This window comes from Camelina sativa, chromosome 11, assembly GCF_030686135.1.
Source record: "Camelina sativa cultivar CO46 ecotype springtype chromosome 11, ASM3068613v1".
Lineage (NCBI taxonomy): Eukaryota > Viridiplantae > Streptophyta > Magnoliopsida > Brassicales > Brassicaceae > Camelina > Camelina sativa.
In genome coordinates, this window is record NC_141890.1 from 2,556,720 (window position 1) to 2,577,505 (window position 20,786).

Sequence of the window (20,786 nt, forward strand, 5' to 3'; positions counted from 1 at the left end):
CGACTTGGCACGCACAACTGGGGCATATCAACACTGATATGATGAAGCTGATGATCAATAAAGACTTAGTGACTGGCATACCTAACATCAAGGTTGAGAGACAAACATGTGTATCTTGTTTGCTTGGTAAACAAACAAGAGATTTGTTCCCGCGTGCGACCATGTACAGAGCTACACATCCTCTCAAGCTGATCCACGGCAACCTCTGCGGATCGATCACACCTGCAACACCAGCTCAGAAGAAGTATGTATTTGTGCTTGTTGATGATTTCTCGCGTTACATGTGGACAGTCCTTCTGAGAGAAAAGAGTGAATCACTCGACAAATTCAAGAAGTTTAAGATGATTGCTGAACAAGAAACAAAGTGTGTAATCAAGACACTTAGAACTGATAGAGGAGGGGAATTCACTTCAGCTGACTTCTATTCTTTCTGTGAAGAAAGTGGAATCATGAGGCAATTGACAGCTCCATATTCTCCTTAACAGAATGGAGTGGTTGAAAGGAGAAACCGAACACTTATGGGAATGTCGAGAAGCATCTTAAAACATATGGATTTTCCGAATTATTTGTGGGGTGAAGCTGTGAGGCACTCAACATATCTGATCAACAGAATTGTAACAAGGTCTCTTGCAGAAACTACTCAATACGAGATGCTGAAGGGAACGAAACCGAATCTAGATCATCTAAGGATTTTTGGTTGTATCGCATACACAAGAACATAATCCGTGGGAAGAAAGAAATTAGACGACAGGTCGAGAATCTTAGTAAACCTAGGAACGGAGCCTGGATCCAAAGCCTATCGTTTGCTCGATCCAACTAGTAAACGAATCATTGTAAGTCGAGATATTCGTTTTGATGAAAACAGAGGATGGGACTTGGTCACACTCCGAGTTTTTCTATTTCTGTTGGTGGTTTTGGAAATAGAGGTGTTCGTCTGATCGAACACGAAACAGAAGAAGAAGATGGTGATCCGAAAATTGCAGAAACAAAGTCGAATAATGATCTTGCTGAAGAGGAAGATGGTGGTGAATCAGATAATGAGGGATATGATGAACAACAACAGCCATTGGTACGAAGATCTGCTAGATTTCGAGCTGAGCCAAAATATTTGGCTGATTATGTCACTCAAGATGAAGAACTAGAGCGTCTTTTGCTGTCTATCAATGAAGAACCCTGGGATTTCAATGAAGCATCTAGGACAGAAGTATGGGTAACATCGTGTGAGGATGAACTGGCATCAATTGAGAAAAACAAGACTTGGAGTCTAGTTGATCTACCATATGGAGTTAAGCCGATTGGTCTAAAATGGGTGTTCAAAATAAAAAGGAACTCGGATGGAAGAATAAACAAACACAAGGCTAGATTGGTGGCAAAAGGGTATGTTCAGCGGTATGGGATTGATTATGATGAGGTCTTTGCACCTGTGGCTCGCATGGAAACAATCCGATGTATTATAAGTCTCTCTGCATCATATGGCTGGAAGATACACCATCTGGACGTTAAGACAGCTTTTTTGAATGGAGAACTAAAAAAGGAAGTGTTTGTCACACAACCAGATGGTTTCTTGGTTAAGGGAAGTGAGAGGAAGGTATACAAGTTGCACAAAGCCCTTTATGGTTTAAAGCAAGCTCCTAGAGCTTGGAATGCTAAGCTGCATATGACTCTCAAGAGTATGAAGTTTCATAGTTGCTTTAAGGAACCTTCGCTATATTTTAACAATGAATATGGAGAACTTCTTATAGTGGCGGTTTATGTAGATGACCTGCTTGTTACTGGTTCCTCACAATCTTCGATTTGCAAGTTTAAGGAGAAGATGGCGACTAGGTTTGAGATGAGTGACCTTGGGTTACTTACTTACTATCTTGGCATTGAGGTGAGACAGCTTGAAACAGGAATTGTGTTGAAACAAGAGAGGTATGCGCTGAAAATATTGGAAGAGACTGGAATGAGTGAATGCAACCCTACTCAAGTACCAATGGACATGAACTTGAAGCTGTCAAAATCTCAAGGTGAAAAATCCGTTGAAGGACTCGAGTATCGCAGAAGTATTGGTTGTCTCCGATACATGCTACACACACGGCCTGATCTAGCTTACAGTATTGGGGTTTTAAGCAAGTACATGCAGGAGCCTAAGGAGTCTCACGGAGCAAGCTTGAAGCAGGTTCTCAGGTATCTTCGAGGGACGTGTTCTTTTGGTCTTTTCTATAAACGAACGAACAAGATATGCTTTGTAGGTTACAGTGACAGCTCGTATAGTGTGGACTTGGACGATGGCAAGAGTACCACAAGACATATGTTTTATCTCGGTGATTCACCAATTACTTGGTGTTCACAAAAACAAGAGATTGTAGTTTTGTCTTCCGGTGAGGCAGAGTTCATGGCTGCTATTGAAGTCGCTAAGCAAGCGATCTGGCTGCAAGAACTACTTGAAGAAGTGACTGGTGAGAAGAGTGAGAGGGTTGTCATCCGGGTTGACAACAAGTCGACGATTGCGCTTACGAAGAACCCGGTGTTTCACGGGCGTAGTAAGCACATTCACACTCGGTTTCACTTTATCCGTGAATGTGTTGAGAGAGAGCAAGTCAGTGTTGAGCATGTTCCTGGGAGTGAGCAGAAAGCTGATATCTTGACTAAGGCTCTTGGGAGACTGAAGTTTAAAGAAATGAGAACTCTAGTGGGAGTGTTTGATGTGAGTGAAGATGAGCTCAAGCTTAAAGGGGAGAATGTTGTTGTAAGCTTGAAGTAATTAGGAGATAAGGCCATGTATATTTAGGAGAAATCTAAATATACATAAAGATAAGGTCAATTATATTTAGGAGGATCTAAAATATATTTGAGACTTATCCAATTGGATTTTGGTTTTGTGTTTTCCTATATAAGGAGGTGCTAGCTTGTAACACAACTTATGAGTTTGTGAGCTTAAGGTTTTGAGATATTTTCCTTCAGATTAATAAGAGAGATATTCTTATTAAAGCACTTGTGTTCTATACTTGTTTCTACATATTTTGCCTTGTTTTACGGTCATATTATCTTATTGGTATGAGACTGATGCTGTGTTCCCATATACTAGTTAATTGCCCCATTTGCATATTGGAATGTGACTGGTACTGTATTGCCACATTCTAATTTATCTATTTTGCGTATCAGGCTTTCAGGGAATCTTTTAAAGTGTACTTCGGTGGCCTTTTCTATTTATTATTACTACTTTTGCTCTGCTGAAAATAAGTTGAGGTCTAATCTACATGTATTACAACGGGGCGGAGCAGACACATATTTTAGAGGGGTCAAAACAAAAATTCCTATTTTTAATGGAGTAAAAATGCAAAATTTAGAGGGTCAAAATGAAATTTTGTTTAAATGAGGCCAAAATGCAAAATATAAAGGGGTCAAAATGAACATTTTAAATTTAATGGGGACAAAATACATAATTTTGGGAGGTCATTTTATTATTTAAATTTAAGTCGATTCAAATGGGGCATCAGTTCCCATTAATCATCACATGTAAACCAACTCAGTCTTGTAATCCGTGTCCAATATCATTCTCAATTGTCTAAAACAAAGTCTGTGGACTATAGCCTCAATCGATTAATGATCTCTAAAGGAGACAAAACTACTAGCCCTTAGAACAAGTCCATTGGCAGCTTTAGCAAGACTCTTATTATAATTGAGATTAAAAAAAAAATCAAAAATGCTAAAGCAATAAGAATTGCCTCTTATTTAGTCTCTTATTTAGTATGTTTTAACATCAACTCTTGTTGGGAAGAGTTGATGAGGTGTCTGTATGTAATTGGTCTAATTTATTATATCAAAAACAATTTTTTTTTTTTTTTCTCTTCATTCTCTTTCTTCTCTCCATCTCTTCCTGAAACTCTCTCGAAGCGTAGAGGAACCTGAAATGGTACATGCCATTGGCGACTCTTCCCTCTCCAGTCCAGTCCAAATTGGGATTCACGATTGACTTCGTTTTCTTCTCTCCTATTCGTCGCGCTTCTATCGGTTCTCAGCGGACTCGTTTCCCGTACCGACTCAGCTTAGCAACCTTTCCGTCGTGAGCCTGGTCATCCTCACTGGCATCACAGCGCTGAGTCTGGATTTGCCAGAATAAGAAGAAGAAATTGTTGATTAATTTGGCTTTTTAGAGTCACCGAATTGCAATTGAAAGTGTCTAGCTCATGCCTATGATCATAGCTTTGTTCGTGAATATGGTTATTAGATTGGCTGATTTTGGGTGACACATTGAGAATTGAAGTTCCACATTATGAAACTTGTCTTGTTTATGCTCCATTCTACTTGGTTTTAGTTGTGCTGGTAAGGCTGTGAAGTATGTCGCATTCTAGTTGATATAGATTGTAATGGTGGCTTTTAAGAAGTGAACTCGGATATAACTTATCTGTTTTTGTTTCAGTTTTGGTTATGATCATTGTCTTGTAATCATTTATAAGTCTATAAATGTGGAGAAAGCAAGAATCTTTGGTGTTTAATTTGTTGTTTTTGTTGCTTTGCAGATCACTTGTTACTGAGTTTTACTAAAAACAAAGGATGAATCAAAGCATCCATCGGTGTTTCAGGAGCTTTATCGATTCAGCTACCTTCTCACCATTGTTGTTCTGTTTTCGTTATGTGATCAGTTTTCCTTCCCCTTCTCTGTTTATGCCTTTCTGATTTTGTAGTGTGCATATGTTTTATGGTTAATGCTAATCACTTGTGCTGATATGAAGTCAGTATTATGCATAGGAGTTTGGATGTTACATAGTGGAGGTTCTGATTCGTCCTGCTTGCATACACTCCCCTATATCTGTACATCATGAGTTTGTGAGGTGGTTTTCTATGCTTGTTACTTCTAGTGTAGATTTCCGAGAAAGCATAAACAGACTTTTCATCAGGGAACTCATCAGGTTACTTCTAGTGTAGTAATCTTTTTTTTTTTCATTTTTTAAACAGAGTTTAATTTTCAAGATATGAAGGCAAGGACTACAACTAGTAATCTTTGCATTGCCTAGTCTGATCTTTGTATTTTTCGTATAAACAGATGAGGAGGGTTCAGATGATACTCATGGGAGAATAACGCAGCAATGGATTTCTTAAAGTGGGTATTTGACAACACAATGGTCAAGGCCACAGAAGTGTTTGTGAAGATTACAAAGGTTGTGAGCGAGCTTTTCAATAGTTACAATGACGATGGTGTTAACAAGAAGGGGAAAGATACCAAATTCAACAATTGGCTCGAGGAAAAGCTGATGACCTCGCTCCTCCTCTCCATTGTGGTTCTACTGGTCGTTATGATTTCTAGAGCCTGCAACAATAAGTAAAAATTATATTATACTTAAAACATTTTTATTTTGAAAATGATATTTTTTCAAAAATAAGAACTTCAATTAGAGTCTTATCATTGGAGAGGTATATTTTTAATTAACCTTCTACAAGTTCTTATTTTTTAAAAGTATACAATTTAATCTTAAAAAAATTAAGAGTCTCAAAATAATAGTCTTTCCAATGGAGATGCCCTTATTACTCAATGATAAATGACACAATTAAAAGAAAGTTGTTGTCCCAATTTCAGCGGCTGAGTAAGTTTGGACAGCTGAGAAAATATTCATAGTAGTATAAATTTTTAAGTTTATATTTCAAAATGTTGATTTTACATAAAGTATTCAAATATCAACAAATATAAATGTTTGTTCTTGTATGTATTGCTTGTACATGAACAAATTGGAATATGACCAAACCTAAGCTTAAGGTATGTTTTTTTTTTTGGTTTTTTGCACAAAGTATGTTCTTAAGCTTCACATTAATTTTTTTTTAAAATTTTAGTCCTCACATAGAGTATTTTTTTATTTAAGACTTTCTTTGTCTCAAGTATTAGTAGTTAATACTAATATCTAAAATAATTTGTTTTTATGATTTTTAATAAATAGTATATCTTCTCAACAATAGTAATCAAACATAGCAATTTAAGATTTTCCATAGTAGCTGGTGAAGATGATTAAATGTTTTCACATACAAAAACTTAAAACGTGACTGAAGAAGTGGTGGAGAAAAAATAACCATTCTAGAAAGCGTACATCTTTAATATTATATGCATGATGAATTAGTGGAAAATGAAGTCTATTACTATATACATTGTTTAAATTAACGGTCGTGGCAATAATGATAATACAAAGGAAGGAAAAGTAATAATAAATATATTTTCTAATTATCGAAAATATTTGACAGTTTTAATTAATGGTTTTCTATTGCTTAGTGTCTACCATGTCTTAGGTTCGACAATGGACGCGGAAAAGTTTGGGATTTTTCTAAATAGTGGAAATGACGCCGGACTGTGAAATACACTTCTCTCCTCCCAACCCGAAAAATTACCACCGCAAAAGATACTAAACCGGTTGAATCGGAGTAGCTATTTTTAGCCATAAAAAAAAAAGTTTGGTTTTCCTCTACAATCTCAAACCTTGTCCGATGTCGTCGGAACTGGAACTCAATGGATCCTGGTGGCAATGACTCTGTCGTTGGTTCAGTCCCACTGTAAAGGAAGAGTAGATTACAGTATTTTTGATTATGCTGATCAAGATGAACGCGGTGTTGAAAAATATTCATAATAGTATAAATTTTTAAGTTTATACTTCAAAATGTTGATTGTACATAAAATATTTCAATATCAACAAAGATAGATGTTTGTTCTTATATTTGTTGCTTGTACATGACCAAACCTAAGTTTAGGTATGTTTTTTTGCACAAAGTATGTTCTTTATAAACATAAACTTCACATTAATTTTATTTATTTATTTTAGTCCTCACATAGAGTATTTGTTATTTAGGACTTTCTTTGTTTAAAGTATTAATTAATAATATCTAAAATAATATGCTTTTAAGATATTTAATAAATAGTATATCTTCACAACATTAGTAATCAAACGTAGCAATTTAAGATTTGCCATGGTGGCTTGTGATTTTTGAAGATGATTAAATGCTTTCACATACAAAAAGCGAACGTTGCTACTTCGTCTTTAACATATATGTAAATAAGATTATCATATGTATGAAATGAATTAGTGGAAAATGAAGTCTTTTACTATATACATTGTTTAATTAACCCTCGTAGTTAATAATAAATTAATAATCAATCCAGTTTTACTTTTCGACAAAACCATCATTACGAGGGAATCAAGAAAACAAAATAAATAATGAGGAATGGGCTTCGGCAACAGGCCCATCAGTATAAATAGGCCCAACTAAAAATTTCCTTTGCTCTTTTAGTATAGTTTACTTGGTATTAACTTTTTTTTTTTTTATCGATGGTTCTTTGATTGGCCGATTCATCGTCAAGTGCGGAAATAAGTTTTACCATCAAATCGAGGAGAAAAAGTTTACTTCTTTCGCAACACTTATCGCCGGATTTGGACTAAACCGTAGTCAAACCGGAGACAGTTCCGGGCGCTGGTTGTGCCACGTGGACGGTAAGCTTTAGTGGTACGGTCATCTTTTTTTACTTCTAGGGCTGTGAACAGGAAAGGCCTAGGCGACAGGCCCATCAGACCCAATTAGATGAAACCGACAACATTTACAACAATAATAATAAGAACCCAAGAAAGAAAAAAGACGAAAATGAAATTCCCTTGACGAAGACTTGGAAAACCCTAAAGATTGATTCCCCCCCAACACACCAAATTCGACGAGGGCCGGCTGAGCTGAAGATGATGCGATTCCTAGGAAGAACCGTTGCTAATAAGGTAACTGAGAAATTGATCTTGTCTGTGATTCTAGAAGGTTATTATATGTCTCTTGTCCGTAATTATTGAAACCAAAATTTGCAGCAGTCTTGTCTCATGGGGAGGTTGCAGTATCGTGGTTTGTCATCCGCCGCCGGTAAAAAAAAAAAAATATAGATTTTTGATTTATTTATATTTTGCTTTAAGAAACTTGGTTTAGTTTATGTCTGATATTGTATAATCTTTTGCTTCAATCAATTTTGTAGGTGTGACTACCACTGCCTCCATCAGCAAGAAGATTGTTGAATATTGCTTTAAAGGGGCGTTTTGTGGTGTTGGATACGTGTTGGGTAAGTTATTGATCTTTTCACTGTAATTTATAAAGAATTGGAAAAATCTTCTTCTTCTTCTTCTAATTCTAACAATGTTCGTTTTGGTTCTTGAGGTGGTCTGACATTAACTGGGAACCCAAAGAAACTTCAGTACGCTGAAGAGGTACGTACACACAAGGAAATAACAGTAGCATTTTTGCGTTTTGTAACATCATCTCTATCTATATAACCTCTATTCATTCATGATTCTTCTTGTCATGTTTCAGGGGGTCCTTTCCAAAATCCAAGAAATAGATGAGTTGGAGGCAATATTGGATGGGTGACTCGTTTATTATTATTGTTACATTGAAACTTACTAATTGTCAGATTTCACTTGTGTCCAAAACTTTGTCCGTCCTACTTTTGCTTGTGTAATGTTCAAACTCAATGTCTGTTTAAATTAATAATTTGATTCAAGTATACGCATGGTTCTTTTATGCTCACAACCTCGTACCTTGATTTAAAAAGACATCATTATAGGTAAAATAACACCGATTTATAAAAAGAGACAAAACTAAGGAGGTCACAACAACACAGAAGGTTATTTGTGTTCTTTTAAACGCATGCTGATACTATAACAAACATGGCACATACAAGATCCACAAGTATTGTCATGGAGGTTGTTGTGATGAGGTAGTTTGGTCCCAAGACGGTGTCTCTGACTCTAACTCTTAAGAGAAGACATAAGAGAAGAAGAAGAAGACACCATAAGAGAAGACACCGGTTTGAAGAAGCTTGTCGTCTGAGTAGTGTATCCCCCGGGAACAATAACTGCAGGGCAGAAGGCAAGTTGCTCATTTGTCAATGTTCTTGTTCAACACCATACGCCCAACTGGTTGAAGAGGCAAGATATCCTCAGGCCCGGTCTCGCTCACATCGAGAGGGTCAAAGTCGAACTTGTCTTCAATTCATCAGCTGGATCAATGATGTTGTTAGTTAAATGCAACACTTGATATATGGCTTGCGTTAGTTATCAGCTTCACAAGCAGAGTTACGACAACACCATCGAAAGAAGGACTTGTTGGCCCTGACCACCTTCAGCTGTACCATCCATCCAGTTGTAAAATGTACAAGAAATATTTTTTACCGTGCTGAACAAAAATATTCTCTAAATCTAACAAGAAGGAAGTATAAAGGAGTGACAGGACAGGAGGAATGAAAACGATATCATAGAAGTCGAACTGAGAAGACAGAAAACCCTCCAGCCCACCTCTTATTTTTATACCCTAACCTCTCTATCATGGCCTTTCAGTAAACCACCCAAAAGACTTGTGTTATAAGAACAGGAACCCAATGCTCTCTATATACAGAAGGGAAACAAGTGCTACTAGAGAATCCAACAAGATAGGCACACGAATGACGAATATATATATAAAGAGGAAGGAACAGACACACACCATATGTTCGGACATGAAACAAAATACATAAGTCTAAATAAACATAATATAGAAATTGCCGGTTGCTCAAGAAGTGGATTCACCATTGAGAATCACCCTCATCGCTTCCTTGTGTGCCTGAAACAACATCATCATGATCAGTAAAACTAATGGTCAATATGCACACAGGGGAACAACAACAATAAAAGAGAGTGGGGATATATTCAAACTTTGTCTTACCTTCTGAAATTCGACCAATTTAGCGTTTACGCCATCTGCACGCTTGATGGCCTCGTCGTAGGTTCTGTCTATTTTGTGCCAATACTCTCTTCTCTTGTAAAGATCTGAGAACAACAATCAAATTAGTGATTTGAAGCGAGAATTATCAAAACCCCCATCCAAAAAAAAAGAGGTTCAGAAACCATACTGAAAAGAATGTGGCCAGAATATCCAGTAAGAAATGCTTTAAAAAGACCCAAGCCTTTCTGCTCCTTCCACGCATCCTTGACGCTCGAGAACAATCGGGAAGATGCCATGGCTGAAAAGGCTCTTCTACCGTACTACAGATACAGAGGTTTCAATACAAATCACGAATAGCGAAATCGGAGTGATCATTCCGATAAAGTACTAATCTTTTTATTTTAGCTTGCTTCTTTACCTTTGTGAAAATCGTTCGATTCATCATCTTCTTGCTGCTTAAGCTCCCGTAATTTAGGATTTTTTTTTTCTCTTTTTCTTTTTGGTAATAAAATTCTAATCTTACTTATAATAAGAAAATTTGCAAATACACTAAAAATAATAATAGTTCACAAGTATCATAAACAGGCTAGGCCCATTAGTTTAATCAGGCCCAATTTGACTTACAGCTGGTTTTATATTATCATATACAGATTAATTCCGTGGCGACTAATGAAAGCCAATCCACGAGCTGACGTGGCAAAACTCACATCATCTAACTGTCGTCTCTCTCTCTCCCTCTCTTGAACTCTTCTCTTCTCTTCTCTTCCACTAGTGACGATGGCTTCTCTCAGGCTCCCCGCTCAGCTTGTTACACGTGGCACTCTCAATCATCATGACTCTTCCGGACCTCTCTCCTGGCGGCGCTCTCTCACACCGGAAAATTCAATCTCGCTCTTCCCATCTTCCTCATCCTCCTCCTCGTCCCTTAACCGGGAACGATCAACGGTAGTCCCGGTAACATGCAGTGCTGCGGCGGTTAATCTTGCTCCGGGGACACCTGTCCGACCCACGAGCATCTTGGTGGTTGGAGCCACCGGAACTTTGGGAAGACAAATCGTCCGGCGAGGTTTAGATGAAGGTTATGACGTTAGGTGCTTGGTCCGACCAAGACCAGCTCCCGCCGACTTCCTCCGTGATTGGGGCGCCACCGTCGTCAATGTACGTATTCACATCTTCTCTCCTTAAGTCTTTTATTTTTTTTGTCCAAGAGAGAAACTAAACCGGAGTTTTGTGTGGTGTAGGCGGATCTTAGTAAACCGGAGACAATTCCGGCGACTTTGGTAGGTGTCCACACTGTTATTGATTGTGCAACTGGACGTCCCGAAGAACCCATCAAGACGGTAAGCTTCTTAATTACCTCTCTCTCTTTCTTTTTGTTAAAGCTTCAATTTTGATTTGGCCAGGGGATTTTGTAATTCTTGTTGTTAAAGATTCAATTTTTGATTTTTGAATTTGACTGGCTTGTTTTGTAATACTAATCGAGAGACTTTGACTGGCGTGTTGTGTCTAATACTCTCTCACTTTCATGCCTTTGCTATGTACGTTTGAGTGTTGGTTGGATAGAATCAGGGAGGGTGGTGGTTCCAATGTGATTGAAATTTAATGTGTGTTCTGTTTAGGTAGATTGGGAAGGTAAAGTTGCTCTGATACAATGTGCAAAGGCAATGGGGATTCAGAAATACGTCTTCTACTCTATCCACAATTGCGATAAGCATCCCGAGGTTCCTCTCATGGAGATTAAGTATTGTACTGAGAAGTTCCTTCAGGAATCTGGTTTAAACCACATCACCATCCGGTTATGTGGTTTCATGCAAGTAAGCCTCACTCCCTTAATCTATCTGTCTCTTGTACCTTTTTGGAACTTATGCATCTAGTTGTCCTTCTTGACCGTTGTGGAAATTGAGTACTTGATATTATATGTGTGTGGTAATAATGGCTGATTGTTGTCTTATCCAGAGTATTCTTCTATACCTCTCTGCAGGGTCTTATCGGTCAATATGCAGTTCCAATTCTTGAGGAAAAATCTGTTTGGGGAACAGATGCACCAACTCGTGTTGCTTACATGGACACACAGGTGAGTAGACAATATAGATGTAATTCATTTCTTTGTGTAAAAGGTGGGTGAAGCACACAAAATGTTTATACATGTTCCTCATGCTACAACAGGATATTGCTAGGCTGACACTTATAGCTTTACGCAATGAGAAAATCAACGGAAAGCTTCTAACTTTTGCTGGCCCTCGTGCATGGACAACCCAAGAAGTAAGCAGGGTTATAGTTACTAGTCTGTTGTATGAAATGGATAGAGAAAATGTTATTAAAGCGTAAGCTTTTTCATTACCCTGTTGTCATGTCAGGTGATAACACTATGTGAGAGACTTGCTGGGCAAGATGCAAATGTCACAACCGTTCCAGTTTCTGTATTGAGAGTCACGCGTCAGTTAACTCGTTTCTTCCAATGGACAAATGATGTCGCGGATAGACTGGCCTTCTCAGAGGTAAAATTTGGCCTTTTATCACCTAACGATGATAGTTTTTGTTTCATAGTTTGCTTTTCAGATAAACTGAAATCATGCTTCTAATATATATGTGACACGAACACATTCAGGTTCTCTCGAGTGACACGGTGTTCTCTGCTCCGATGACCGAGACTAATAGCCTACTAGGTGTGGATCAGAAGGACATGGTGACTCTAGAGAAGTACTTGCAGGATTACTTCAGTAACATATTGAAGAAACTTAAGGATCTAAAGGCACAATCCAAGCAATCAGACATCTACTTCTGAGTTCTGACCTTGTGGTGGTGATAAGATTCAACACTATTTCAAAACTGCATTTGCATCCATACTGTGAGCTTCGTTGTATCTTATGTTCTTCAATGGTTATTGTGCTTCTTCTTGTAATTAAAGAGAATTATTGTAATGTAAATGTGGCTTGAGGTGCCCAGAGAAATTCTTTGTTGCCTTGTGGAGAAACCAACAGGTGAAAAAGATAATGAGATTCCTTTTACGAACCATCTCTGTTTTAACCTTTGGTAGAAGCTAGGCCTGTGAGCTTCTTGTTACTATTTTTTCTTCATCTTAAAGTCTTCTTCTAATTTATTGGTTCTTGTTACTGTGAGTAAAAGAGAGAGAGCTTTTGCCAAATGAATAGTAAGATCAAATAAATGCCAAGTCCTAAGTCTCAATGTAACTTGAGAACTTAGCAAGTGGAACAAGATCATTCACTATCTATGGTTGAAATTTGCTATCACTTTTGTAAGAATCCGAAAAAGAAATGATCCATTGGATATCAACTTCTAATCTAGACCAGCAAATTCACTTTTAAGATCAGAAGTAACAAGTGTTTGCAAAAGGTGTGTTGAGTTGTTAAATCAGTATTTTAAAATCTTTTAGACCTATTATCAATATCTTTTTCTAGTGTCGTTTTGTAAAAGCAGTAATTCATACATACACACTAAAGATAAACAACAAGACATTGAGATGGTACGATCACGTTTAACAAATCAAAATCTGATAATTAAGGAAATATAAAGAGGAAAAGAATTGTCGAATCTAATTATAGGGTTAGGTCGTTGATCATCATTTAGGTTGTCTTGTCTATGTCTTTTCGTATAATATTTTCATTGATTTTATTCCATTGATATAGTACAGTATTAAATAATGAGAGAAGAAACAAAACATCTGTGTTCTCCCCAAATTATTTCTGGCCTACCTCGACAGCAACCCCGATCACTTAAACCAAAGATAAACGGTCTAGTTACATTTTATACACATTATTCTCTTCTAATTAATACCGAAACTCTATATAGTTTATTCTATAGTTTAGTTTAGTTTAGTTATCTATCAATCTATCATGCATTATAAAATCTATACATTGTTCAGAAGTGGATGCGAAGTTTTTACTGTAGTTAATCATAAGTTCCTAAGTTTATTTTTGACGACATTCATATATTCTTTATCCGTTAAATTCCTAAACAAACGACCTTATCTGTAACATATTACTCTTATAGACGTTATTTCTTGATTTGATTACCGAAATGTTGATATATGTATAGTTCTTCCCTAGTTAAAACGCATCATAAAATCGTGGATGCTAGCTGGATCAGCGGATGCCTTATAAAGTTTTGGGTTGCCACTATATTACAACGTGTACTTATTACTTTCTCAACATTTCAATTTATACTTTTCACTTCTTTATAAAATAACATAAACTTAATTCACTCTGCATATAACAACACAAATTTTTTAAAAATTCTAAAACAACACCTCTCCAATTGAGAGAAAAAATTACGATCACTAAACCTGATTAAACCACAAATCACAATTACTCTTATGCATTTGACTCAAACACGCGACTTGACAACAACCCAACAAAATATATCATTTTTTTTTAATCAAACCACGATATATCATTCTAAATGAGTAACCGAAGAAAGAAAAAAAAATCAATTTAGGGATTTAGGTTTCTTCAAACATCGACCATCTCAACTTTAGGAAATCATGAGCTCTTCAGATTTGAACCGTTCAGCCAATCGGGAAGCTCGTCGTGGAGTTCCGATAAGTCTTGATTAAAAACAGAGAACATTGAAGACAGAGAACATTGACAAACAAGTCTTGTTTTTGAAGGAGGAATTGGGTCATGAGATGGCTATGATAGCTTTAAAAACAGTAGGTGTTGCAGTATAGTTGTGAGCTCACTTGTATGGTTGTGGGGAATAGTGTAGGTGATACTTGTCTCATTATGGCTATGTGGAAGAGTGTAGGTGTTGTTATGGCTTGTTGCCGTGTAATATTGTTGTTATGTATGGTTATGGTCATTAATCCAAATGTTGTGTTGTTAAGCCTACAAATTCAATAAGAATTGGTCTCAGATGGTCTCAAACGATATCATCAAACATAAATCCTCAATAAGAATTGATCTCAAATGGTCTCTTTCAATATCATTAAACATAATCCAACTTAAGAACCAAACATAGATCAGCAACAAAAACTTGCAACTCCTAAAACCAAAACAGAAACCTGCAACTCCTAAAACCAAAACAAAAACCTGCAACTCCAAAAATCAAAAACCTGCAACTCCTAAAACCAAACCAGAAACCTGCAACTCCTAAAACCAAAACAAAAACCTACAACTCCTAAAACCAAACCAAAAACCTGCAACTCCTAAAACCAAAAACCTGCAACTCCTAAAACAAAATCAAAAACCTGTAACCACTTCCAAAAACATGAAGCATCAACACAACTCTTAGATATTGATTTCTTGTGTGAGTGTGTGTGGTCCCTGTGAAAGTGTGATTGTCTCTGCTGCTTGAAATGTTGATGGACCAGCCCCATCAAACTTTGTTCTCTGCTTACTACTCTTACTTTTTTTTTCCTTCTTTTCCTTCTTTTCCTTCTTTTCTTTCGGTTTCTTCTTTTCTTTCTTTTCCTTCTTTTCCTCCTTTTCTTTTGGAAATGTAGGACATCCAGCTGAATTGTGACCTGCTACACCACACTTGCTACAATGCATGATTCTCCCTTGCCTTCCGAGTTTGTCTGGATCATTTTTGCTCTCACCCATATTCTTCTTTGGCTTCTTCTTCTTTGGTTCCTTTTTCTTTTTCTTGGGTGATTCATTTTTCCCTTTAATCTGATCATAATTCTTCTTCTGACCCTTCTTTTTACCAGGTAGATTTGGATCTGGAGGTTTGGTTATCAGTACATATTTGTTGGTCATCCAAAAACGTGGACCTCTAACTGGATCAGGACCTTTATCATACACTTCTTTCCATACATGAGTAGTAAAGTATGGGGACACAAAATCATCAACATCCTTGTTAGCATCCAAGATTGCTGCATAAGCATGTTCACATGGAATCCCTGTGATTTGCCACTTGCAACATGAACATTCCCATTTACTTGTTGACAAGTTCACAAAATGTGAGTTCCCATCTAAATAAACGTCAAACCGCCCATGTGTTCCTTTTGTGATTTTACAGTTCATAGCATCTTCTTTCTCAGCCTCCAGTATCTCTGTTGCATACTTAGAGAGCTTTTTTTTCCATTTTCCTATTTTCAGATTTCTCTTAGTAATCCTTCCCATTGCTTGCCTTCTTATAGTTTCCAACATTGGAACTAATGCCTTTGCCCTTGCCTTGACAATTGTAGAGTTAAAAGACTATTGCATTGTTGTCCACATCCTCACAACTACTTCCTAACCTATAATAAGCTCTTGACCAACTTCGTGGATTCTCCTTCATCACATCATCATAAAGAGACAGATCATAGACTCTAATCTTGTTCAGGTTTGCTTCAAATTCAGCATGGTTATAACTCCAAGCTAGGTGCCACACCATTTTTTTTAGCAAGTCTTTATCACCACGCCAGTTCTTCAAGTTATCCACAATATGCTTGACACACATTCTATGCTCAGCATTTGGCAGCTTATTTTTTACAGAACTTATGATTCCCTACATAATTACATAAACAAACAAGCAAAGATGTAACTCCAAGCTAGTTTAAAATGAAACAAGACAAATATTTAAACAGTGAGACCAAAACACTTACTTTAGAACGATCTGATATGATGACATAATCCTTCCCATCCTTTAGATTCAAATCAGCCTTAAGTAGTTTAAGAAACCACAACCAATTATCAGCATTTTCAGTTTGTACTGCTGCCCACGCAATTGGATATATCTGATTATTCGCATCATGTGCAATAGCAGTCAATAGGCAGCCTTTAACGGCGTGTTTCAGAAAAGTTCCATCAATCCCAATGATAGGCCGACAATAGTAGAATCCTTGTTTCATTGCTCCAAGACACACATAAAAACGTTTAAAAACATCTGTAACAACTTCACCATCATCATTAGGGATTGTATCAACTATTGCAGTGGATCCTGGATTTGAAACAACGATTTCAGCTGCATAACCTCTAAGATGAGCAAAATGTTGAGCATATTCTTGTTGAAGCCACTTCAGAGCTAGAAGTCTCCCTCTTTGAACTTGTCCTATAGAACTTAGTATGTTCCATCGCTCTTTAATATGCCTTTGAATATCAAGAGGCATATACTTAGGTTGCAACCTCAATTTATCAAGGAATAGCCTTCCAATGACAGGACTCTTCAACAGCTTGCATTTACCATTAGATTTACATCTATGATATCCACAATTAGTCCTCACAACCCACAATTGTCGAGTCTTGTCATATGCGGCGTATACTTTCCAATTACAATTTTTATCTTGACCACATACAAAGCTCATTTTGTCCTTCCCCCATCTGTTTTGCTTAATGTTTTCCCTCGACTTCAAAGCATGATTTAACACAACCTCTTTGAACTCAACCCCAGTGAAAAATGTTCTTCCAATAGCTAACTTCTCGTTATTTCCCATCCTAATTTTCCTATCTCTAATAACTATCGGATCTTCCTCTTCATTTGAACTCTCTGGGATAGTATTTCGATTAATCCTAAAGTCATCAAACCAGTTTGCTACTGATTCCTCTATCTCGAACTCAAACCTGTCAACTATGTCGTCTTCTTCATCTTTCTTCTTTGCTGCTTTACTCTCCCTTTTGTCATCTTCATGTTCAGACTTGTCTCTCTTTCGTTTTTTGTTGCTTTGGTTTGCCTCATTCCTGACTTCAACAACTATGTCATCACCAGCCTCATCACTTCCATTGTCTTTGTCTTCTCCATCATCTCCGCTCTTGTCTCCATCATCCTCACTCTCGACAACATTATCCTCATCGTCTCCATCATCCCCACTATGTTCAGACTTGTCTCTCTTTCGTTTATGTTGTTTTATAAAGAGGTGAAAAGTATAGGTTGAAATGTTGAGAAAGTAATAAGTACATGTTGTAATATAGTAGTAACCCTAAAGTTTTTGTAACCAACTTTTCTATACTATCATTTCTTCCTTAGTTGGTGAAAATTCATTTGTATCACCAACATGATCTAAACAAATCCGACTTAAGAGTCTTATTAGACTATGGCCCAAAACATTAGAATTCCACGAGAAAGTAAATAAATCAATCAAATATTATTTACCATACGTTAGGTACAAAAAAAAAACTAAGTCCATATAAAGTAAAAATACTAGGCATGCATTATTGATTGATATGTCTCACTACACTAATGCCAAATTGCCAAAGGAACGTTTGTTCTGTTTAGAACTTTTTCAGATATTTTCTTTTGTTTCTCTCTCAACTTGAAAGTCGAACGTAGGAGGCAAAAGAATTTCAATAATAGAGGAGAAACAAAAAAAATAAAAATATAGACAGATGGAAATATATAAGTGGGCATGATGAGGGAAGTGATCTATATACTCTAGTGGCAGAGAAAGAAGATAAAATCCAATGAATGCTCTTCACAATCAGATCAGACCAGTCCTTATTTTTCTTTAATATATATACTTTCTTAATTATCAATTTTTATATTTACATATTGGGAGGGAACAGTTGCTTTCTGTTGGATATTCTCTTTTTACATTTTTTTTTTTTTTGCACTTTTTCAGAGATTAGTTTCGGACCCTCCATAACCCTAGGGATTTACTTTGAATTAAAAAAAAAATTTTTTTTTACATTTTTAACCTATCTTTCACATAAATATTGAATATTTTCCCATACTTTCTCAACCGTAATTCTTATGATTTTATAAAGTGATTACTACCTAAATGCGTAATGAATTTAGAATTTTAAATAGGTTAAATATATACGTGAAAGAATTTAGAATTTTAAACACCAAAGCATGAAGGTCATTCCACACCATAAAAACAAACAATTAAGCAGAGAGTGAGGAGAAACTCAGGTTCCAAGGAGGAACACAAGAAAGTCAAAGCGATTCTTTCGAGTTGAAATTTCTACTTTTTTTTTTTTTTCCTTTTACAGGTAAAAACGAAGCTTTTCTATTTGTTAGGTTTACGAGAATATACTCTTTGGTTTTTGGACCCTTTATTAAAATGTCTGCAACTAACTACTGTATTATCGATTCTCGTAATTTATTTGTTTTTCCTTGACAAATAATATTCACAAGAGTGAGGCATTGAATTGAATGATGTAATTTTTTATAATTTGGACTCGCCATGTGATCTATTGCGGCATTAATTAGTATATACTATATAGTAAGAGATTCATATACACATAGATTTTCAAAATTATTTATGAGACACATAAGTGGGTTAGTGGTCACACCTCCGTGGTTTCTCTATCAAATCTATAAAGCTTGAACTTTAATTTGGTTTAATCTTTACAACTTGAAGACCACTGGACCAGTGAAAGAAGAATTTCCATAAAAACTTTTTGATTTGCTTCACTTCAATCCCAAGTGAAAGTTATGAGAGGACCAGTGAAAAAAACTACTTAATTTAGTAATTTTTTTCGAAACCTCTTTCTTTTTTCAAGCTACTCCACCCCAAAATGTTTTATAATTGACAGTTTCCTATGCACTTTTTTAAATCAAATTTATATTAAAATCTGAATTTGCAATATGAATTTTGCAGTAACACGAATGAACCTACTTATCTGGGAAAATAAATTAAGACTTTACTATAATTACTAAAAATACTTATCACAACTATGTAACGATAGCTTTAGTAAATTTCTTATATGCTGTGTGTGTAAAAGCAAGATATTTCGTATATTGTTAAAAAGCAAAAATTAGCTCAAAATAGCTCACCCACCATTGTCATTTGTAGAAGGAGAGAGTTTCTTGCAGTGTCACAAGAAAGCCACCCAAAGCATTCGCAACAATGGAAACATTTCCCTTATAATTCACAACACTTGGATTTTCTCCTTTTCCTTATTAAAGAAGGTTTTTATTGAAAACATAACTACATAAGACACCCCAAAGTCATAGCACATGAAGGTTTTGTTGAACCACCAGACAAATTAATATTCCATAAGTTAAAAAGGTTCTTTAAATAAACACTGTCGTATTCCTTCAAATCAATTATAGTTATATCTCGACTCGACAGCATCCCCAACGAGAAATTTCTTTTTAGAAAAACAGTCATTCCTAATAATTCTTATGTAATGTCAATTAAAAAGAAGAATGCTTGATCAAAAACCCAAAAATTCCTTATTGACTAATGTCAATTATGTTGTAACGTATGCATAAAATGACTAAAAAATTAGTGTACGTCGTAGACTATAATACTATAGTACTACTATATTATACTATACACACATAATTAAATAGATATAAAAAATCGGAACATGTGTATAGCGAACTTTTTTTATAGCCAGTGAAATGTATGTCACATGTCACTGTCGTCGCCCAATTATTCTGTGCCGTATTCTCCCCCTTCTTTCAATCCTTTCTTATATGTGTTGTGTTTATTCGTCCTATAAACCCTAAATTCAGTCTACTTCCATTAATGACCATCACAACAATAACAACAGATATATTTTACTTACCAGAACTTTATTATTATATATACACGCTAATAATGTATGACCTAATCTATAGTGACATCTACGATTGCGTTTAAGTATACATAAATCAGAAGTACTCATCCTCTACAATAGAGTTACATAGTATTGATTTGCATATGAAATCGTGATGATCAACGATTGTTGAATAAGAGTAGTTTGAACCGTTATCTTAACAATAAGTGCAAACTTTGTTTTTGCTTGTCACAAGAACTCAACTTTTTACCAACTTTAATTTTTCAGAAATTTGAAATATATTCTCTACACTTAGTTTTGCTTAGTTACATCAAAGGTTTATAAATTTTGGCCAGAAACCTGCATAATCCGGTGTGGTAGCACATTACATATGAAAAACTGTAACCCAACTGAATAGCAACACAACACTTATAGTCTCCGGAATATGACTAAAGGTGATAGTTTCATTATGTTTTATGCTTTATTAAAAAAAAAAGATGAATCTCAATTGATTGACGTTTTTTCTTTCTTTTTTGGTCTGCGATTGACGTTTTCCTTCTCTGTATTTTCAGCCATAAACAAGTTGAAAGAAAAACAGTCATTTAGCTTAAAAGGCTGAAACGTTAGTACCGTTTGGTACCTAAATAAGTCAGATATAAGGAGAATATCTATGCTATTATCATTACAACAAAACCACAACATTGACAACTTTTTCTATATTTATATTAT

The 20,786-nt window shown here is 36.0% G+C and overlaps 2 protein-coding genes, 2 long non-coding RNA genes and 1 pseudogene across 8 annotated transcripts; 3 read left to right on the plus strand and 2 right to left on the minus strand.

Moving 5' to 3' along the window:
- Positions 1-3,690: 3,690 nt before the first annotated feature.
- On the plus strand, positions 3,691-5,386 carry LOC104721257 (uncharacterized). 3 transcript variants are annotated; one of them, XR_756957.3, is made up of 3 exons: positions 3,691-4,308; positions 4,506-4,895; positions 5,030-5,386. It is a non-coding gene; the product is annotated as an uncharacterized LOC104721257 (long non-coding RNA). The 3 variants fall into 3 exon arrangements; XR_015572455.1 differs by having other exon boundaries at positions 3,798-4,620; positions 4,735-4,895; XR_015572454.1 differs by having other exon boundaries at positions 3,712-4,895.
- A 1,962-nt stretch (positions 5,387-7,348) lies between these two features.
- LOC147933564 (uncharacterized) lies at positions 7,349-8,494 on the plus strand. Of its 2 annotated transcripts, none has more exons than XR_015572456.1 (5): positions 7,349-7,724; positions 7,809-7,860; positions 7,970-8,053; positions 8,149-8,198; positions 8,302-8,494. It is a non-coding gene; the product is annotated as an uncharacterized LOC147933564 (long non-coding RNA). The 2 variants fall into 2 exon arrangements; XR_015572457.1 differs by having other exon boundaries at positions 7,575-7,724; positions 7,812-7,860.
- Positions 8,495-9,421: 927 nt separating this feature from the next.
- Positions 9,422-10,241, minus strand: LOC104721258 (uncharacterized). The gene is made up of 4 exons (XM_010439197.3): positions 10,109-10,241; positions 9,878-10,010; positions 9,691-9,794; positions 9,422-9,588 (listed from the first exon to the last, which is right to left on the minus strand). The coding sequence occupies exons 1-4, from the start codon at positions 10,133-10,135 to the stop codon at positions 9,538-9,540; spliced, it is 315 nt and encodes a 104-aa protein (XP_010437499.2). The 5' UTR covers positions 10,136-10,241; the 3' UTR covers positions 9,422-9,537.
- Positions 10,242-10,349: 108 nt separating this feature from the next.
- On the plus strand, positions 10,350-12,705 carry LOC104721260 (protein HIGH CHLOROPHYLL FLUORESCENCE PHENOTYPE 244, chloroplastic). The gene is made up of 7 exons (XM_010439198.3): positions 10,350-10,848; positions 10,932-11,030; positions 11,310-11,504; positions 11,672-11,764; positions 11,857-11,952; positions 12,048-12,188; positions 12,299-12,705. Exons 1-7 carry the CDS (start codon positions 10,468-10,470, stop codon positions 12,473-12,475), a joined length of 1,182 nt encoding a protein of 393 aa, XP_010437500.1. The 5' UTR covers positions 10,350-10,467; the 3' UTR covers positions 12,476-12,705.
- A 1,900-nt stretch (positions 12,706-14,605) lies between these two features.
- On the minus strand, positions 14,606-17,584 carry LOC109127218 (uncharacterized; annotated as a pseudogene). Its single transcript, XR_015570426.1, has 3 exons — positions 17,579-17,584; positions 16,238-17,458; positions 14,606-16,140 (listed from the first exon to the last, which is right to left on the minus strand). The product of XR_015570426.1 is annotated as an uncharacterized LOC109127218 (transcript).
- Positions 17,585-20,786: the final 3,202 nt, after the last annotated feature.

Excerpts from the sequence above, each read along its gene's own strand:
- LOC104721258 (XM_010439197.3), bottom strand. The coding sequence starts at position 10,135 with ATGATGAATCGAACGATTTTCACAAAG. Across the intron at positions 10,011-10,108 it reads ATCGAACGATTTTCACAAAG|TACGGTAGAAGAGCCTTTTC; the intron begins GTAAAGAAGCAA and ends CTGTATCTGTAG. Across the intron at positions 9,589-9,690 it reads AATTGGTCGAATTTCAGAAG|GCACACAAGGAAGCGATGAG; the intron begins GTAAGACAAAGT and ends ATGTTGTTTCAG.
- LOC104721260 (XM_010439198.3), top strand. The coding sequence starts at position 10,468 with ATGGCTTCTCTCAGGCTCCCCGCTCAGCTTGTTACACGTGGCACTCTC. Across the intron at positions 11,505-11,671 it reads GGTTATGTGGTTTCATGCAA|GGTCTTATCGGTCAATATGC; the intron begins GTAAGCCTCACT and ends ACCTCTCTGCAG. Across the intron at positions 11,765-11,856 it reads TTGCTTACATGGACACACAG|GATATTGCTAGGCTGACACT; the intron begins GTGAGTAGACAA and ends ATGCTACAACAG.